This window comes from Neofelis nebulosa, chromosome 5 (assembly GCF_028018385.1).
Source record: "Neofelis nebulosa isolate mNeoNeb1 chromosome 5, mNeoNeb1.pri, whole genome shotgun sequence".
Classification (NCBI taxonomy): domain Eukaryota; kingdom Metazoa; phylum Chordata; class Mammalia; order Carnivora; family Felidae; genus Neofelis; species Neofelis nebulosa.
Window position 1 is genome coordinate 37,012,774 of NC_080786.1, and position 20,080 is coordinate 37,032,853.

At 36.9% G+C, this 20,080-nt stretch overlaps 1 protein-coding gene across 2 annotated transcripts in view; it reads left to right on the top strand.

Annotated features, from left to right (window-relative positions):
- The window catches only part of RASA2 (RAS p21 protein activator 2), a 123,848-nt gene that overhangs the window by 90,519 nt on the left and 13,249 nt on the right, over positions 1 to 20,080 (top strand). The window contains exons 16-19 of one of the 2 annotated variants that reach the window (XM_058730068.1): positions 2,990 to 3,073; positions 3,712 to 3,789; positions 7,389 to 7,462; positions 8,001 to 8,110. In XM_058730068.1, coding sequence (XP_058586051.1) covers positions 2,990 to 3,073; positions 3,712 to 3,789; positions 7,389 to 7,462; positions 8,001 to 8,110 — 346 coding nt within the window. The remainder of the gene's footprint in view (positions 1 to 2,989; positions 3,074 to 3,711; positions 3,790 to 7,388; positions 7,463 to 8,000; positions 8,111 to 20,080) is intronic. The other variant, XM_058730069.1, reaches the window with a different exon arrangement.

Genomic DNA, 20,080 nt, shown 5'->3' on the forward strand with positions numbered 1-20,080 from the left:
CATTTCTACTTTTTATCCACCTGATGTTATAAATATATGAGATTTAAAACTTTAAAAACATTCTGAAATCCTATTTATTTATATCTGAATGTGTACTGTGTAGATCTATGTGTTAACATTTTAAAACTCCTATTTTTGTTGTTTGTTTCCTTGTCATACAGAATATTTTTGCTGATTGATTTTAACCCTTTATGTTCTATTTTATAATCTTATCTAATTGCTTTCATTGCTAATTTGTGTAGCAAGTAATAGTCATAGCCAACATTTACTTAGGGCTTTGTACTAGGCCTTCTTCTAAGTACTTTGTGTCTTACTTAGTCCTCCCTGTAAGGTCAATTCTATTATCATCCCCATTGACAGATAAGAAAATTGCAATTGAGTAATTTCTCCATGGTCACACAGCTGATGAAATAGGATTTGATCTCACTCAATTTGAACTGAATTAGACTGGAATGCTGTCGTCTCCTTCAGACTTCCCAGTCTTTGAGCTCACCCCTGTTCTTTCCTGCCGCAAGGGCGCTTAAGGTGTTCTAACACCTATAATGTAGCACACACTGGTGCTCACTGCTGATGATGTGGTGATGAGGAAGACACTCTCTGCCCTTAGAAAACTTCACTAATACAGGGTAGGGAAGGCACAGGGGTTTTAGAGTTAAACTGGGCTTTGAAGGCCACCCTTCCTGTTCACAGTTGCATGACATTGCCCATTCATTTAACTCAGAACTGAGTAGAACCTTGCTGCTGTTGCAGCAGCACACCCTTTCTTGCCAAAGGACAAACAGGCTGTGAGTAGCTGCAGCAGAGAGTGGGTCAGTGTCCTTTCGTTCACAGGACTGTCCTTTCTCCGGCCTTGTTACTAAAGCTGTGCAGAATTCTAGGCCACAAAAAGTTTAGCAGAGGCATTCTGGGTATAAACAGAACTCCTACCTTTGAGCTTGTGACCCTCCCTTGTATTCAGACTTGGATTTGCATATTTCTGTAACAGATGTTGCAATAAAGTCCTTCTAACCACAAACTTTGTATTTTGGGTCACTTTTCCAATCAGTGTGCTAGAAGGACTGGTTCATACTGTATCATGTAACTTTATTTAGTTTGCTTTTACATGTAAACTTATCCCCTCTTCTTAAGAACTTTCGTTCTAATTAGGAGAATAGGGCAAATACATAAGGTACACAATCTAAACTAGTACTTGATTAGTACCAAGGTAAGTAGTTTAGACAATTCATACTACAGAAGTTGAGAGCAAGGAGTAATCCCAGGGACCTCAGGGTGATGGAATTGTCAAGACCAGTATTGAAAGTTACAGAGTGGTTGGGGAGGGGAACCAGTTAAAGGTTGTTGGATTTACATTTAGAAGCTCTTCGAATTTTGAGAAGCCAGTTTTAGTAGAGTACAAGAAAATCAGATTGAGGAAGATTAAAAAATAGGTAAATGTAGTTTTTACACCTGTGGCTTAAAGATATACACAAATTTAAGCATGTACATTTGTATACATATACATGAATGAATACTCTTTTTTTTTTTCTTTTTTAAGAGAGTGTGAGTTGGGGGCGGGGGGTGGGGAGAGAGAAAGAGAATCCCAAGCAGGCTCCACACTCAGCACAGAGCCTGATGCAGGGCTCAGTCCCATGACCCTAGGATCATGACCTGAGCCAAAATCAAGAGTCAGACGCTCAACCAACTGAGCCACCCAGGCACCCCTGAATAATTTTTTTAAAACACTAATTTTTGGGGACACCTGGGTGGCTCGGTTGAGCATCTGACTCTTGATTTTGGCTCAGGTCATGATCTCACAGATTTGAATTCGAGTCCCACATCAGGCTCTGTTCTGATGGTACGGAGCCTGCTTGGAATTCTCTCTCTCTATGCCCCTCCTCAACTCTTGCTCTCTCTCTCTCTCTCTCTCTCAAAATAAATAAATAAACTTAAAAAAAACAACAAATTTGAACAGGGAAGTCTTGATGAAATTCAGTTCAAATTCAGTTTATTAGCCATTGTTAAGAATCTTATATTCTTCAAAGGCAGAAAATTTTAGGGACCTTTTATACATATAATGGAATCTTACATGTTCTAGCTGAAATATTTCTGAATAACTATAAGGTGTGTAACTGTTTCATAAATATATCATAATGATCATATCCCAGATGCTCCATTTTTTTCCAGATTGCCTTACATCTTGGTCGTCTCTTATCCTTCACATTCACTGTTATTTCCAGTGTGGGAATTCTAAAATATTGAGGAATGTAACCAAAAACCTAGAGCATTTCTGTATGTAAATTTTGATGGAAGATACTTGTTTATTTGAATCTCCAAAATAAAGATATTCTCTATGTGATAAGGAAATTGGTTATGCAGATACATGGTTTGGTGGAAACTCATTAGGTTATGTACATTTAAAATCTGGTCATTTCACTATATGTAAATTATACTTCAGTTTAAAAAAAAAGGAAGGAGACAAGGACTCATCAGGGAACTGTTTAATTAATTTTACTTATATTTACTTTTTTCTGGTAGACAGGCTAAAAAATAGCTTGGATAACAGATCCGGGTAGTTATCCTCTGCTAAGATCCTACATGAACCAGGTGACTTCTCATTTCCTAAGTTTAGTTAGGTCATTGCTTCCATGATGAAAATAATTGATTGTAGAAGCTATATCTGTTATTGAGTAGGATTAGAAGGTGGGTGGAGTACAGAAAATTTGGAAACTGTCATTTTAAGTTCCAATGTAGAAAATGTAGACCTGCTTGACCTTTCAAGAGTGAGTGCAATTTGTTAGGTAATCCAACCTGCCATGTTGTGCAAAGCAACATATACACTACTGGTGAGTTGTGCCCATCATAAGCTAGATTTTTACTACATTAGTGATTTGAATCAACATTTTTGAATCACTGTTTTAAAGCAACGTAGCCTATTCACTCTATTCTACCTTTTACACAAATTCTGTTTCCTAAAAACTTAACGGTTTTGTGTCTCTTTTACATTCTTTAGGATGCACAGACAATTAGAACATTAACTCTCATCTCAAAAACCATTCAAACATTGGGAAGCTGGGGAAGTCTGTCCAAAAGCAAGGTAAGTCTTTACATCTTCTGCTTTGTGGCCACACTTCTGTTGTTCTGTTGTTGCTTTTTTTTTTTTTTCCTTCCAGGTTTGAGAGAGAGAGAGAGTGCAAGCACATGCATGAGCAGTTAGAGAGGCGGAGGGAGGGAGGGGGTGAGAGAGAGACAGACAGACAGACACTTTTAAGCAGGCTCCACACCTGGGATCATGACCTGAGCTGAAATCAAGAATCAGACGCTTAACCGACTAAGCCACCCAGGTGCCCCTGTATTCACACTTATAAATGTTGTTATACCTTATCCCTCTCTCTCACTCATTCCCTTCCAAATTAAAATACGCATACACAGATGCAGTAGCTGTCTTTTAGATAGCTGCTGTGTCTTAGTCATCTGTTAAAGAAGTTTCATTTAAACTAATATATCTAAGTGGAGGAGAGAGTCTAGTGAACAGATGTAAGAACCTCTATTGATCTGTTCGTGCCATATCATCTAATAGCTGTTGAAAGAAATCCCCCTCCAAGTCCTATAACTCTCTTGAAATATATGATTGATTCCTTTTAGGCCTTAATCCTCAGCTTAAAAATACAGTTCATTATATTCTTAGTTCTCTACTTAACATATGTGAATTCTGTGTGGTTTTTTTTTTCCTAGTCAAGTTTCAAAGAGACATTCATGTGTGAATTTTTCAAAATGTTTCAAGAAGAGCGATATATTATAGCAGTTAAAAAGGTATGATTGTTTTACTCTGGGAATAGTAACATTTCTTATCATAATAGCATTGGGGAAATAGCATTTCGTATTATTCCTAGAAGTTAACCCTCAGTTTAAAAAAATAATGTTTAAATTGTACGTCAAATGTAGAAAAGCTATCTTTTCTTCCTTTCTTCTCCCGTAAAAAACTATGGGATTTTTAGCTGTGGAAATACCTAAATGTTTAACAACAGCTGCTATTGCCAGTGTCTTAGTAACACAAAGTAGTGTTACTAAGCTAGATTTAGTGTTTCTTACCAGCAGCACTATCGACAATTGGGTCAGATAATTCTTGATTATGAGGGGCTGTCTTGGGCCTCTGTAGGCTGTTTAGCAGTATCCTTGGCCTGTACCGATTAGACGCTGGTAGGATGCTCTTAGATTTGACAGTCAAAAATGTCTGTAAACATTGCCTAAGTTCTGTGAAGGACAAAATTGCTTCTGATTGAGAACCTCTGATCTAGGGATAAAGGCTTAGTATGATGCTTGATGTATAGTAAAAAAATACATGAATTATCAACCATTTTATAAAATATAGTAGGCTTATGGTAGTAACTTAAGGCAAGTTACTGTAAATTAAAATGTACAGAAGACTACAGTATTTAATATCCTAACGTGAGGTTTATAACATACAAAAATTGCTGTACTTAGAAACTGAGAATGTTTTGAAAGGATCTGTAATTCCTTGAGTCTTTTTTTTTTTTTTTAAGCTTATTGATTTATTTTGGTGGGTGGGCAGAGAGAGAGGGAGAGAGAGAATCCCAAGCAGGCTTTGCACTGTCAACACAGAGCCCAACATGGGGCTTGATCTCACAAACCGTGAGATTATGACCTGAGTCAAAATTGAGTCAGATGCTTAACCAACTGAGCCACCCAGGCACCCAGATTTCTTGAGTCTTGAGTTCTAAATCATTCTAAATAAAATGTAGCATTATTGTAAAACCCTAAAATTTGTAAAGTTATTTTGAAGTAATCTAAACTTGGCTTGAAGGAAGTACTGTATTTTATTTATCACAATTTTGATTTAATGGATCAAAATTAGGCCAAATTTTGAAGATGTCACTCAATTTCTATAGCATGATTGATTCACAGTTGACTGCCAGGGGTCTATTTTGATGAAGTGTATGTTTGCACTTTTTTGTGTATGTGCTTAGAATTCTTATGGGGAGTCAGTAGATGAAAATGATGATTTTTTAAAAAATAAAACCAGTTGGAATTTTTCATCTAGAATTGTGCAAGTTCAATCAAAGTCTTTTTAAGCAATCACTGAAGGCTTTTGAGGAGAAAGCCTTTCAAAAGGATAGGCGGAGGAAAAACTGCCCTTTTATTTGTAGGACATTGTTGAAACATCTGTGGGACAGCGTAGGCAGACTTTTGTTGGCAAGATTATGATATACTGTCTTTTGTTTTAGGGTTGTTTTCCCACTTTTTTGACCTAGGTTATGGTAGCAGCTGATTTTTTTTTTTCCCTGATAAAATCAGAATGTGTAGAGTTGATAATGTCAGTGGAGAAAGTAGTTAAGGGTCCCAGGAGTTTAGCCTGTTCCTGATCTGTCTGTCCTGTGTCACCCACTCGCAGTCTCCTGGGCTATCACCATAATACATTTCCTATGTCAGATTTGGTTCTAGACTCCTAAACCAGCATAGGATATTTTGCCCTAATCTAAGTTTTCTTTATTATTTACTTACTAAGTCTGGATATATGCATTGCTAGAAATTGTAGAAGCCTCTGAAGCCCAGTTTCTCATTTTGTATTGGTGTACTATTCCCAGAGTTTAGCAAGGGTAACCTGGATAGTTCTATAAACAGAGTGACCATATAATTTAGTGTGCAAACCTCGACACTTTAAAGAGTGAAAATGAACACTGTGGATAATGTTGGGATCACAGCTGTAGACAGGGATGGCCCTGAGCAAATACCTATATTCACCCTGCCTGTAGTCCATCTTAATTATTGTGTTTTCTTTCACTTGATATAATTGTATTTACCTCATAGCTCCATATAAATATAACAAATACTAGATGTAATAATTGTCATAAGTAAATAATAAGTATTTTTCAAGTAAATAGATCAGTGCCTTCAGGCAAATACTGAGAAATGAAATATTTAAGTAAGTCTGTGACCCTCCATTAGTGAACAGTCCCTCTTTTGAGAACTGGAGATAGGATAGGACACTTCTTTAGTTCCCTTGTGTACTTGTTCTGTATCACCACATATAAAGCAAAAGAAACTGCTCTTGTTCCTTTACTTACCAAGATTTCCTTCTTACATGCTAGAAGTAAACATTAGAAAAAATTGTAAGTGTGGCTTCTGGTGGGCAGTCTATAGCCAGTCTTAAGAAAATATGACTGCCCACAATTCTACTTTAGATTAGGCATTTGTACCTCAGTGTTATCCTTATTGGAATGTAAGTTTTGTTTTTTTTGTTTTGTTTTGTTTTTTTGTCCCACGTGAGACAACATAGAAAAGTATAAAGGAAAAAGCAAGCACTAAACAAGTAGGTAATTCATTTATGGGGCAAGATAGGATTCCTCTCTAAGAACAAGGATTGTTCCTTGAAGTACTAATTTCTTTTTCCCATGAAGAGACGACCACATGCCAGGAAGCTCTTGACCAGTCAGGGTAGCATATTCATGAAGCTAACTGCTCTTCACAGGGGTGGCCTGCCATTGCTAGAGATGGCTACTCCAATGTTCTTGAGCCACCATGTTCTCACATTCCCCCTAGGAAGTTTATAAATGGAGATTAGATTTCCAGGTTATTCCAGAGAACCCAGTTACACTTCAGTCATAATTATGGAGTACTATCTCTCCAGGCTAAAGTCAGTTATATGTAATAGAAGTTAGCAAAGTCTTTTCTATAAAAGAGTAAATATTCTTCTCTGCTTTTATTTTTGTTTTTGTTTTTACAGCCCTTTAAAAATATAAAAACTGTTCTTAACTCATAGGCCTTACAGAAACAGGCTGCAGGTTGAGTGTGGCCCACTGAACCATAATTTGGTGATCCCTGACTTAAAATATAGGTTCACGATCCTATATCTAAAATCTTTGGGACCAGAAATATTTCAGAATTTTAAAAGATAATAGGTATATACTGTGTATTATATTACACCCTAGTGTGGCCCGGGGTAGCACCCCATAATCAAGCATACTATATAGTACAGTGTGTGAATATTCACACTAAGTAGGATAAATACAGACTATTAATAGCCTTTGCTAGTTCAAGTTAAGTTGTACCCTCAAATGAGTTTCTGTAAATCAAAAACAAAACAAAAACAACTCTTTTTATTCACAGCTTTATAGATTTCAGAGTCATAGTTTAGGGATCGTAGATTGAGCTATTTTTACAGAGAAATGTATTCTGAGTTTTAAGTAACTTGAGAATAAACTTTTTAAAATACGTAGCCAATGTGTAACTTAGGATTTCCTGTACAATTAAATATGTGTTTTGTTTTAGAAGTTATAATTATATGTATTCCTCAGTAAAGAACTTTACAATATTATTAGTGATATTTAAGATAACTGAATTTTTGATGTATGTTATCACAAAGTATAATTTTTGCCCATTTCCCTGTTTAGTTCTTGGATGAAATTTCATCTACTGAAACTAAAGAGTCCAGTGGTACGAGTGAGCCTGTGCACCTGAAAGAAGGGTAATTTAATGAATTTAGAGATTAAAGTCATGTGTCAGTATAGACGTTACGTAAGTACAAAAAGCAGGAGTCTGGAAGTGAGGAAATCCGGGTTTTGTTCCATCTTAGAACTGCCTAAGTAACATCCATCAGGTAAGTTACAGTAGCATATGAACCTCATGCCAAATGGGCATGATTCCTTGTTCATACATTCCTCGAGTAGTTTTTCAAATAGAATGAAATTACAGGTATTAGAGTAGTACTTTGAAAACTTCAGTCTTGAAGTAGTGTTATCATTGGAAGTTAAAGGGAAACTTCAGGTGAGTTTGGCCCTTTTAGGTCTGAATAGCACAGTTATAAATATTAAATTAGTTAAAAACTTTATTCCCTTAGCACGGCCAAAATAAATGCAAAAGTTATGGATGACAAAGACATTTTCATATATGTAATACAATCTTACTCAGCCTTTCATGTCATTTAAAATCAAAGAACAATTCTTTGTTTTGGATGAACTACTTGTATATTTGTAGCTAAATTTTTACATCTGTTGTTTTGGCAGTGAGATGTATAAAAGAGCTCAGGGAAGAACTCGGATTGGGAAAAAGAATTTCAAGAAACGGTGGTTCTGCTTAACAAGCAGAGAGCTCACCTACCACAAACAGCCAGGTAGTTGTGTTTATGCTTTATTGTGGGGTCTTTTCCTGGTCCGCGGTGAAGATTTCTTTTTTGCTTAATGTAACTCCAGTGAACCTTTTCACTTTATTACTGTAGTTGATAGTTTCTCGCAGTGATGCGTACACACTAAAGATATAGTAAATATTTGACAAATGACACCATGTAAATTCCATTTTTTTCCTCACATATGCTCTGTTGTCTAAAAAAAAAAAATCCCTGGTAAATCCCAGGGTTCATCTAGAACTTGGAAATTTCTTTAACTCTCAGAGCCAAATTGGTAAGAATCAATACTTAATAAATGAGAGTATTTCAGTGGTTTGCTGGATAACATCAGCCAGAGTTTTTCCACAGTCACACCACAGATTGTGATTCCTGTACAGATACCACATTCATTCTAGTCTTTTGGCCAAGCTAACTTCAAAATGGAAATTTTAGTGACTGACTTCCTGAGAAAGCACAAATGGGCTATTTGGATAAAGAAATCCATCTCTGAGGGATTCAGAGAAGCAAAGTTTGTCCTTCAGTGGACTGACACAGTGCTTAAAACCTCCACCTTTTAAGTTCATTCCCTTGGAGTCAAACATGATCCACAGAAGGCCATTAGCTCCTGCTGGTATCATAGCAAGAAGAACTTAATATCTAAATCATGGACCATATTCCATAGAACCCATTTATTCAAGGTGATCAGGATACAAAGAAATTTACTTAACCAAAAAGGCCAGTTAAAGGAAGAATCATTTTAAAACAGACAAAAATGTGCATACATATCTTAAATATTTACATATTTGTTTGCCAGATCTTCTGGTAGAGAACCAAGATCTTTTCTTTGAATATGGATCTATAGATTGGATTTCCCTTTGTCTTTATTTTGCAAATATACCTATACTGTATCAGTTTTCTGGTTGATTTCTCCAAAGTTTTTCCAAATTTAAATACTTGAAAAGTAATCCAAGTACAGAATTTTATTAGATTTCATGATAGTCACCCCTAATCTTTTACAGGTGTCTCACCCCCATGTAAATCAGCTTTATTTATACAGGTGTGGGTCTCCTTTTTTGGTGTTTTTCAAAGCACTCACCTGATTTTCAAATAAACAACCTCTTAGTAAGGGGCCCTTATTTTGTCACTTTACATATATTTAAGTAAATTATAATTAGAACATGGAAAAATGGCTTAAACAGGTTTGAAAACAAACCCAACAGGGTTGGCAAACAAAACAGCCTAACCAGTGGAAACAATAGAGTACAGGCTTAATAGATAGTAACCTAGCAACCACAAGCTTTCAGCATCCCATGAGCATCATTTGTTAATGTTTCACAAGGACATGGAGAGTCTCTGTTAATCCATTAGCTCTGTTAGGTAAAGATCTGTTCAGAGAGCTTCCGCTATAAATTCTGAAATGGTAAAACAAACAACAGCCGTAGGATACTTTCAAGAGAACGTAGATTCAGTTAAGTAGAATGGTTCTGTGGAGATTCTTAAAGAGTAAAGTGATAAGAAAACTTGTTTCATAATTCCTTATTATGGCTCAACCAGAATGACTACATATGACTAATTGTATTAGTAAGGTAGAAGAAACCAAAGGCATTTTTATTTGTCACCCACATAATTTGTTATGGCATATCAATAGTCAGTCATAATGTTATGGCATAAAGAGCAACATGTTACATCCTTAGCCTTGCAGACCATTTTTTAAGCTAAATATGTTTTGAATGTTTTAGAAGTTACAGCTTATGTTGAATACTAAGTAAATGTTCTCACATACATAGCAGCTTTGTAAAAAATAGCTGTCATAATAAGCTAATTATGTTAGTACATTGAAATAAAATTTAAGGTAAGTTAGTTGTTCTCCATGAATAAATTAGCTATTTTTTCCTCATTTAAAGTATTTTCTAATCTAAACTTAGTATTCTAAAGCCTTTTTTGGGTTTAGCCCTTCAAGAATCCGGTGACAGCTTTGGCCTCTTTCCTCCAGAAAAATACACATACAAACTGGACATAGAATTTTGCATATAATTTCAATGAGTCTGTAGATCCAGAGTTCATCTACGGTTCTTAAGAACCTCTGCTCTAGCTAGTGATCCTATGAGGACAAAATTCTATAGAATGATTAGGCTGCCGTAGGTATAAAATAGACACATAGAAATTACATTGTTTTCAGACCCTAAGAAATTTAACCTATTGGAATGACTTTGGAGGAATAAGCTCTCTTACATGAAGTTTAAAGATTATTTACCAAAGCGTACAGTTTTAAGCATCCATGCTTTTTGTTTTAACTATTTTGATGGATTTTTCCAAAATGTATTACATGCTTCCCTGCCTTCTAAAAAAGAATTCATTGAACGTAAGTGAACATTTTCTAGATGAGTTGCGGCTGCCATTGATAATATTAATTATTATGTAGTGCTTTGATTTAGTGATGTTTTCAGGGCCGCTTATGAGTGTGTGCAGCTGTTTACTCCCCAGCTAAAATGCCTTGGACTGCTGTGCTTTTTTGTGTTCCTGTGTTTGCTTTATATGGTTTTTCTCTATCCCTTTTATATTTAGGCTGTTACCTTAAATCTCTTGTGCTGTCAGTGAACCATAATGTAACATCACACTCCCACCTCCATCACTCAGCTCCATTTTTTACTACACATATACTTTGAGAAAACAGGTACTGTGTTTGTTAAAATTATGCTTAAAATTAAAAGGCTTTGATGGAAGACTTCAGGACTTTGCTCTCTGAAGAAAATGCATGGGCTTTGGATTTCTCTGGTTGTTCAGCAAATGTTTTGCTTACCTTTCTATTTCTTTGCTGTTTCTGGATAGCCAAGACTGCTAGTTCCACTTGTTATATGACTTTAGTGTGTGAAAGAATGCCTCCCAAATTTTCTGTAATATGGACACTAGTATTCTGAATCAAATATTTCTGCCACTTAGAATCAAACAGTAGTCTTTTCCCAATTTACTGGAAAAGGAATGAATAGAATTTTCTCAATTTTAAGGGTTTTTCCTAAGTAAGTTACTAAGTTTTTGATGCCTTTTTACATAAATGCTAACGAGATAGTATACAACTTATCTTCATTACAACTAGATTAATGAGACTGTATGACACTCAGCAATCAGTCATGATTATATTGACAGTTTTTTTATGCACGTGTGCTTGTGATCTGGTTTTATATGCTATGTTGCAGTATAGTCATCTTGTATAAGTAGAAGTTTTTCTAGCTGTATACTGAAATCAGATGAGTTCTTGACCTTCCGGTCTCTTCCTTTTTCATCCAGCCATTCAGCTGCGCTTCACCAGACTGGCTGCTGCAGTTGCTTTAACTTGTGCTCTTTTACCTTCGTGCTTTTGCATGTGCTCTTCCTAGAAGTTCCCATCTTTCCTTCTTTACCTGTGTGATTTGTTGTCTTTTAAGCCTCAGATCCAGTATGAGCTCTTTATGGAAGTCATTTATAAGCTTCTAGACACTTCAGTTGAGCTTTTCCCTTATTGTGCTTTTTTAATCACCTTAGGAGTAACACCTGTCACACTGTGTGGTCCTTACTTTTGTCTGTCTCTTCCTCTAGTCTTTAAGAGCCTCTGTCGGGGGACCACATTTTTACTACCTTCATTAATACATGGAGTAAATGTTTTTAATAAATGGTGTTCTTCGAAGAATGCCATGTCTTACCATCTGAATTACGTTAAGAACCACTGCTCTTGGTTTCTAAAATTTCCACCAAGAATACTAATAATAGATTATTAGCAAATTCATCTCTGAAATTCCGTCTTGTGTTCTCCAAACTTGATTAGATATTGTCCACTCTTGGAGACCTGATATACACAGATACATACAGCCTACACAACTTCCATGTGATATCAAATGTTCCAGTTCATATATCTGCGAACAATATAAAAGAAACTTAGATGGTGGTTTTTTTTTTTTAATCTTTATTTATTTTTGAGAGAGAGTGAGTGGGGGAGGTGCAGAAAGAGAGGGAGGCAGAGAATTCAAAGCAGGGTTCGTTCTAACAGCAGAGAGCCCAATGCAGGGCTCAAACTCACGAACCACAAGATCATGACCTGAGCCAAAGTCAGACGCTTAACCAACTGAACCACCCAGGCGCCCATACGTGGTGTTTTAAACATAAACCTCAATAATACATTTAGGTTGACTTGATTTTCACCTGTTCATGTTTTTACACTCAGGGTTCTGCAGTATTTTTTCTTTGATAGCTAATGAACACTTCATTGTTGCAGTCATACATTCATTCAATAAATATTTTATTGAGTGCCTACTGTGTGCCAGATCCTTGGCTCTGGAGAAAACAGTAGTGAATAAAGCATACCATAATGTTTGCCCTTATGGATTTTCATAGCTTAAAAGGGATAAATAAAAAAAAATATGTATTATATTAGATGATTCTAAATGAGATAGACAAAAATAAAGCAGGTAAAGAGAATAGAGGATGATAGGCTTATGAGGAGAGTTGCAGTATTAAAAAGTCTAGCCAGTGAGGGCTTCGCTAAGAAAATGACATTTTGAGCAAAGACCTAAAGATGATAAGAGAGTAAGTCAGGTGGAAATCTGGGTTAATAGTGATGCGTAGTTAACAGCAGCCAGTACAGAGGCCCTGAAACAGAAGCATGCCTAGAGTATTCAAGAGATAAGAGAAAGCTCTTCTGGTTAGTGGGGAAAGAAAACATAAAGGGGTAATCATAGGAACTTAGAACAAAGAGGTCATGGAGAAGCTAGATATGTTAGGGCTTTGTGAGCCATTCTAAAACTTTTACTCTGATTCAAAGATGGAAAGGCATTGGAGAGCTTTAAGGAGAGGAATTACATTATTAGACTTATGTTTTAATAGGAGTAATCATTATGCCATATGGAGAACAGAATGAAAGGGGAAGGAGACTAGTTAAGAGGCTAGGGGGCAACTCAGTGGCTCAGTCAGTTAAGCATCCAATTCTTGATTTTGGCTCAGGTCGTGATCTCATGCTTCGTTATATCATGTCCCATGTCAGGCTCTTTGCTGACAGTGCGGAGCCTGCTTGGGATTGTCTTTCCTCTCTTTATTTGCCCCTCCCTCACTCACACTCTTTCTCTCTCTCAAAAATAAGTAAACATTAAAAAAAAAAAAAAAAGTATTGCAGTAATTCAGGGGAATAGAGATAATGGCTTGGACCAGTTGGTAGCAGTGGAGGTGATAAAAATGGATCACATTCTGGATCTTTTTGAATGATAGTACTCAGATGTTTTGCTAAAGAATGAGTTATCAAGAGTGAGAGAAAGGCAAGTCAAGGATAACTCCAAGGATTTGGGCTTGTACAACTACACTGATGAAGTTGCCTTTTTAGAAAATAGACACATGAGTTCTCAATAGTGAAGAAACTTGTACAGCCATACCTCAGAGATATTGTGGGTTTGGTTCTAGACCACAACAATAAAGCTAGTTCACAATTAAGTGAGTCAAATGAGTTTTTTGGCTTCCCATTGTGTATAAATGTTATCTTTACACTCTACTGTGGTCTATTAAGTGTGCAATAGCATTATTTCTAAACAATGTACATACCTTAATTTAAAAATACTTCACTGCTTTACCCATTTATCAGTTGATGGGCATTTAGGCTCTTTCCATAATTTGGCTATTGTTGAAAGCACTGCTACAAACATTGGGGTACATGTGCCTCTAGGAATCAGCACTTCTGTATCCTTCAGATAAATTCCTCATAGTGCTATTATATATACAATGGAATATTACTTGACAATGAGAAAGAATGAAATCCTGCCATTTGCAGCAATGTGGATGGAACTGGAGGGTATTATGCTAAGTGAAATAAGTCAGTCAGAGAAAGACAGCGTATGTTATCACTCATATGTGGAACTTGAGAGACTTAACAGAAGACCATGGGAGAAGGAAAGGGGAAAAAATAGTTACAGAGAGGGAGGGAGGCAAACCATTAGAGACTCTTAAATACAGAAACAAGCTGAAGGTTGATGAGGAAGTGTGGGGGAGAGGGGAAAATGGGTGATGGGCATTGAGGAGGGCACTTGTTGGGATGAGCACTGGGTATTGTATGTAAGCGATAAATCACAGGAATCTACCCCCCAAACCAAGAGCACACTGTATATACTATATGTCAGCCAACTTGACAGTAACTTAGATAGATAGATAGATAGATAGATAGATAGATAGATAGATAGATAGATAGAAAGAAAGAAAGAAAGAAAGAAAGAAAGAAAGAAAGAAAGAAAGAAAGAAAGAAAGAGAAAGAAAGAGAAAGAATTACCTCATTGCTAAGAATGAAATCTTGGGATTTGCGATGATGTAGATGGAGCCTGGGTTTATTATGCTAAACAAAATAAGTCAGAGAAAGACAAGTACCATATGATTTCACTCATATATGGAATTTAGGAAACAAAACATGAACATCTGGGAAGGGGATTAAAAAAGAGAGAGAGGGGAGCAAACCATAAGAGATTCTTAATATAAAGAACAAACTGAGGGTTGATGGACGGAGGTGGGTGGGGTATGGGCTGAATGGGTAATGTATATTAAGGAGGACACCAGTTGTGTTTAGCACTGGGTGTTACATGTAAGTGATGAATCATTAAATTCTACTCCTGAAACCAATATCACACTGTATGTTAACCAACTAAAATTTTAAAATTTGGAAGAAAAAAGTTAAAAATAAAATTGACCAAAAAAGTTTTCATTGCTAAAAAATGCTAACAATCTTCTGAGCTTTCAGCCAGTCGTAATCTTTTTGCTGGTAGAGGATCTTGCCTCAGTGTTTGGCTGCTGACTTGATCAGGGTTAAAGTTGCTGAAGGCTGGGGTGGCTGTGGCAGTTTCATAAAATAAGACAACTGTGAAGTTTACCACATGACTTGACTCTTCATGAATGATTTCTCTGTCGCATGTGATGCTGTTTGATAGCACTTTGCCCACAGTAGAACTTCTTTCAAAATTGGAGTCAGCCTTCTCAAACTCTGCCTCTGCTTTATCAATTAAGGTTTATGTAATATTCTAAATCCTTTGTTGTCATTTCAGCAGTCTTCATGGCATCTTCACAGGAATAGATTCCATTTCAGGAAACAGCTTTCTTTGCTCCATAACAAGAAACTTCTCATCCATTAAAGTTTTGTCATGGAATTTAAAGTTTTATCATGAAATTACAGGAGGTCAGTCATAATCTTTAGGCTCTGCTTCTAATTCTCTTGCTCTTTCCAACACATCTGCAGTTGCTTCCTCCACTGAAGTATTGAACCCCTCAGTGTTACCAATGAGGGCTGCAATCAACTTGTTTCTTCCAAACTCTTGTTAATGTTGATATTTTGACCTCTTGGCATGAACTGTGAATATCCTTAATAGCATCTAGAATGGTAAATCCTTTCCAGAAGGTTTTCAATATATGTTGCCCAGATCCATCAGAGGAACCACTATGTATTTCTTAATAGCTATGTATTTCTTAAATGTCAAGACTTTAAAGTCAAAATTACTCTTTGATTCCTGGGCTGCAGAATGGATGTTGTGTTAGCAGCCATGAAACATTAGTCTCATTGTACATCCTCATCAGAGTATTTGGGTGATCAGGTACCTTGTAGTGAGCATTAATATTTTGAAAGGAATGTTTTTTTTCTAGCGGTCTCAACAGTGGGCTTAAAATATTTAGTAAACCATGTGGTAAACAGATGTGCTGTCATCCTGGCTTTGTTGTTCCATTTATAGAGCATAGGCAGAGTAGATTTAGCATAATTTTTAAGGGCCCCAAGATTTTTGGAATGGTAAATGAGCATTGGCTTCAACTTAAAGTCAGCTACATTAGCTCCTAACAAGAGAGTGAACCTGTCTTGTGAAGCTTCGAAGCCAGGCATTGACTTCTCTCTAGATATGAAAGTCCTAGATGGCATTTTCTTCCAATATAAGACTGTTTTGTCTACATTGAAAATTTTGTTTAGTGTAGTTACCTTTATTAATTACCTTAGCTAGATCTTCTAAGTAACTTGCTGCAGCTTCTACATCAGCACTTGTTGCTTCGCTTTGTACTTTTGTGTTATGGAAATGGCTTCTTTCCTTCTTTTTCTGCTAGCTGCAAACTTTTCTTGTGGAACTTCCTCACTTCTGATAGCCTTCATAGAATTGGAAAGAGTTAGGGCCTGGCTCTGGATTCGACTTTTGCTTAAAGGAATGTTGTAGCTGGTCTGATCATCTATCCCGACCACTCAAACTGTCTCCATATCATCAGTAAGGCTGTTGCAGTTTCTTCTCATTCATGTGTTCACTGCAGTGACACTTTTTATATTTCCTTCAAGAGCTTTTCTGTTGCATTCACAACTTGGCTGTTTGGCACAAGAGACCTAGCTTTGAGCCTGTCTTGGCTTTCAACATTCCTTCCTCACTAAGCTTAATAATTTCCAGCTTTTGATTTAAAGTGAGACGTACAACTGTTCCTTTCACTCAAACACTTAGAGGCCATTGTAGAGTTATTAATTGGCCTAATTTCAGTATTGTTAGGTCTTAGGGAATAGGGAGGCCCAAGGAGAGGGAGAGAGATAGGAGAATGGCTGGTTGGTGGAATAGTCAGAACGCACATAACATTTATCAATTAAGTTTGTTGTCTTATGTGGGCATAGTTTGTGGCACCCCAGGAGAATTACGGTAGTAACATCAAAGATCACTTATCACCATAACAAATACAATAATAATGGCAAGGTTTGACATACTGTGAGAATTACCAGAATGTGACACAGACACGAGGAGAACAGATGCTGTTGGAAAAATGGTACCAATGGGCTTGCTTGATACAGGGTTGCCACGGACCTTCAATGTATAAAAAACACAGTATCTGTGAAGCACAATAAAGAAGCACACAATAAAATGATGTCAGTCTTAGACTCATTCTTTCATAGATAACAGATATAAACTTGGAAGAATATATAAAACAACTCTCTGAAGGATTTGACCCTCAAAAACTGGGAGCCATGATGGAATATATGATTATATGGCTTTTCTCTCTGAAAGCACTCCTGGCCAGTGCAATGGGAGATGGCTGAAATTCAAGCAGAAAGCCACAGTTTTGTTGGCTTGAGGTATCGAAAGATACAGTTCAGGACTGCCAGAGGAGCTGGAAATTGAGGAGAAGGAGAAAAAAAAAAAAAAAAAAAAGGATGAGCCTTCCATTCTGTATATGAACTCCCATGAAATCCTTGGCTGACTCTTCAACTGCTTCTGCATTGGGGAACTTCAAAGAAGTTACTGAAAAGCAGTAACAGGAAAGATTTAAAAATATGAACAGATTTCAGTTTCTTTCCTCAGGAGAAACAGTTTGGGATTTTAGATGGGCTTAAACACACTGAGGTTTTCATTGAAATATCAAAAGGGCAGTGACTCAGCAGTGAAGACTGTGTCCTAAGATTCAGAATAAAATATAAAACCAAGCCTCAGAGCAATCAACTAATGTAACTGTACAAGGGAAGGTAACTGAATCCACCTTCTCTACAATGTGTCATTCATAATGTCCAGTATACAATGAAACGTTAACATGTTTGAGAAGAAACAGTAAAATAGGACACATAGCTAAGAGAAAAAGGAATCATTATAAGTAGACCCCTATGGGATGCCTGGCTAGCTCAGTCGGTTAAGCATCCAACTTCAGCTCCAGTCACGACCTCATGAGTTTGAGCCCCACATCAGTCTGTGTTGACAGCTCCGAGCCTAGAGCCTGCTTCAGATTCTGAGTCTATGTCTCCCTCTCTCTCTGCCCTGCCCCCCCCCAACTCTCTCTCTCTGTCTCTCCCAAAAAATGAAGAAACATTAAGAAGTCCCCTGTGTGGTTTATGTGTTGGAATTACAGACATGAACTTTAAAGGTATTGTAAGTACTTCAAGGACAATGTAAGACAGTTAAGAGTAAAGAAATGAGGGATTTCAGTAAAAGAAAACAATAGAAACTTAAAAGGAATCAGATGGAAATCTAGAAGTGAAATATTTCAACTGAAATATTGAAGAAGAAAGGTTCAGGAAACTTGAAGATAGATTAGTAGAAATTATCCAATCTAGGAACACAGGGAAAAAAGTCTGGAAGTGAAAAAAACAGTAGAACCTCAGTGGCTTTTGGAATAATATTTGGCAGTCTAGTAAATGCATGATTAATGTCAGGAGAGTAGAGAAAGAGTAGAGCAGAAAAAATATTTGAAGAAATAATGGCCTAAATTTTCCTGAATTTGGTGAAAAAATTTATTTTACAGATCTAAGAATCTCCCTGAATTCCAAACCTGATAAATATAAAGAAAATCACACTTAGGCCTATATAGTAATTAAACCAGAGATATATAGAAAATCTCAAAAGCAGAACAGAAGACAGAGTGCATGCAGGAGAACAACAGTACAGTTGACAGCTAACTTCTCATAAGAAGCAACTAAAGCCAAAAGACAATGGAATAATAACCTCTTTAAAGTGCTGGAGAAAAAAAGCTCTCAACCTAGAATCCTAGTGAAAATTTCCTTTATTTTTTTAAAATGTTTGTTTTTGAGAGAGAGTGCACACGAGCAGGGGAGGGGCAGAGAGAAGTGGGGACAGAGACTCCAAAACAGGCTCTCTGCTGACAGCAGGCAGCCCAATGTGGGGCTCATACTCAAACCGTGAGATCATGACCTGAGCTGAAGTCAGACGCTTAACCAACTGAGCCACTCAGGTGCCCCGAAAATTTCCTTTAAAAATGAAAATATCCTTTAGGGTAGATGAAAGCCAGGAGACTCCATTGCAAACAGGTTTGTATTGTAGGAATGCTAAAGGAAAATTTTCAGGCTGAAGCGAAATAACACCGCATGGAAACTTAGATGTGCAGGAAGGAATGAAGAGCACTGGAAATGGTAAATGTGTAGGTAAATTTAAGAATGTCTTTTCTCTTTTCTCAATTTCTTTAAAAAACAACTGTTTATGGACACCTAGGTGGCTCAGTCAGTTACGTGTCTGACTCTTAATTTCGGCTCAGATCATGATCTCGTGGTTCATGAGATCAAGCCCCATGGAGCCTGTTTGGGATGCTCTCTCCCCTTTTTCTCTGCCCCTTTCCACACCCACTCATGCTCTCTCTCAGAATAAATAAATAAAAAGCAATTGTCTAATGCAAAATTTATAACACTGAATTACTCAGTTTATAACAAATCTTGATATAGGACAGGAGTAGCAGAAAGGAAAGGGATAGACTAAATTATTGCAAGGATTTTGTATTTTATGTGAAATGACAACATAGTTTTAAGTAGACTGTAATGAATTAAGGCTGTATATTATAATCTCTAGAACAAAAACCTTTTTTAAAAAAAGTATAGCCCACCCCTTCTCCCTTACCCAAAAAGTAAATAAGCAAATATGGCAGGAGAGGAAGAACAATGGAGCAAAAATCAGATGGAGTAGGTAGAAAACAAAATGAAACAAAAAATAGCAAAATGATAGCTTAAACACAGCCTTATCAATAATTACAATAAATGTAACATCATATTCAATATCAGGAGCAAAGCAAAGATTATCTGCTTTTCTCAATTCTATCCAACATTGTGCTGTAATAAGATTGTACAACACAATGAGATTGTAATGTAGTAAGGCCAAAAAAAAAAGGAAGGGAAAGAAGGCAGGGGCACCTGAGTGGCTCACTCAGTTAAATGTCCAGCTCTTGATTTTGGCTCAGGTCATGATCTCACAGTTAATGAGTTTGAGACCCATGTCAGGCTGACAATGTAGAGCATGCTTCAGATTCTGTCTCCCTCTCTCTGCCTCTCCCCCACTGGTGTGCTCATGCTTGCGCGCTCTCGCTCTCTCTCTCTCTCTCTCTCAAAAATGTTTTAAAAAAATTTTTAAAGGAGAAAATGGGGTGGGTGGGTGTTTCAGTCGGTTAAGCATCCAACTTTGGCTCAGGTCATGATCTCACAGTTTGGTTTGTGGGTTCGAGCCCCATGTCAGACTTTGTGCTTACAGCTCAGAGCCTGGAACCTAA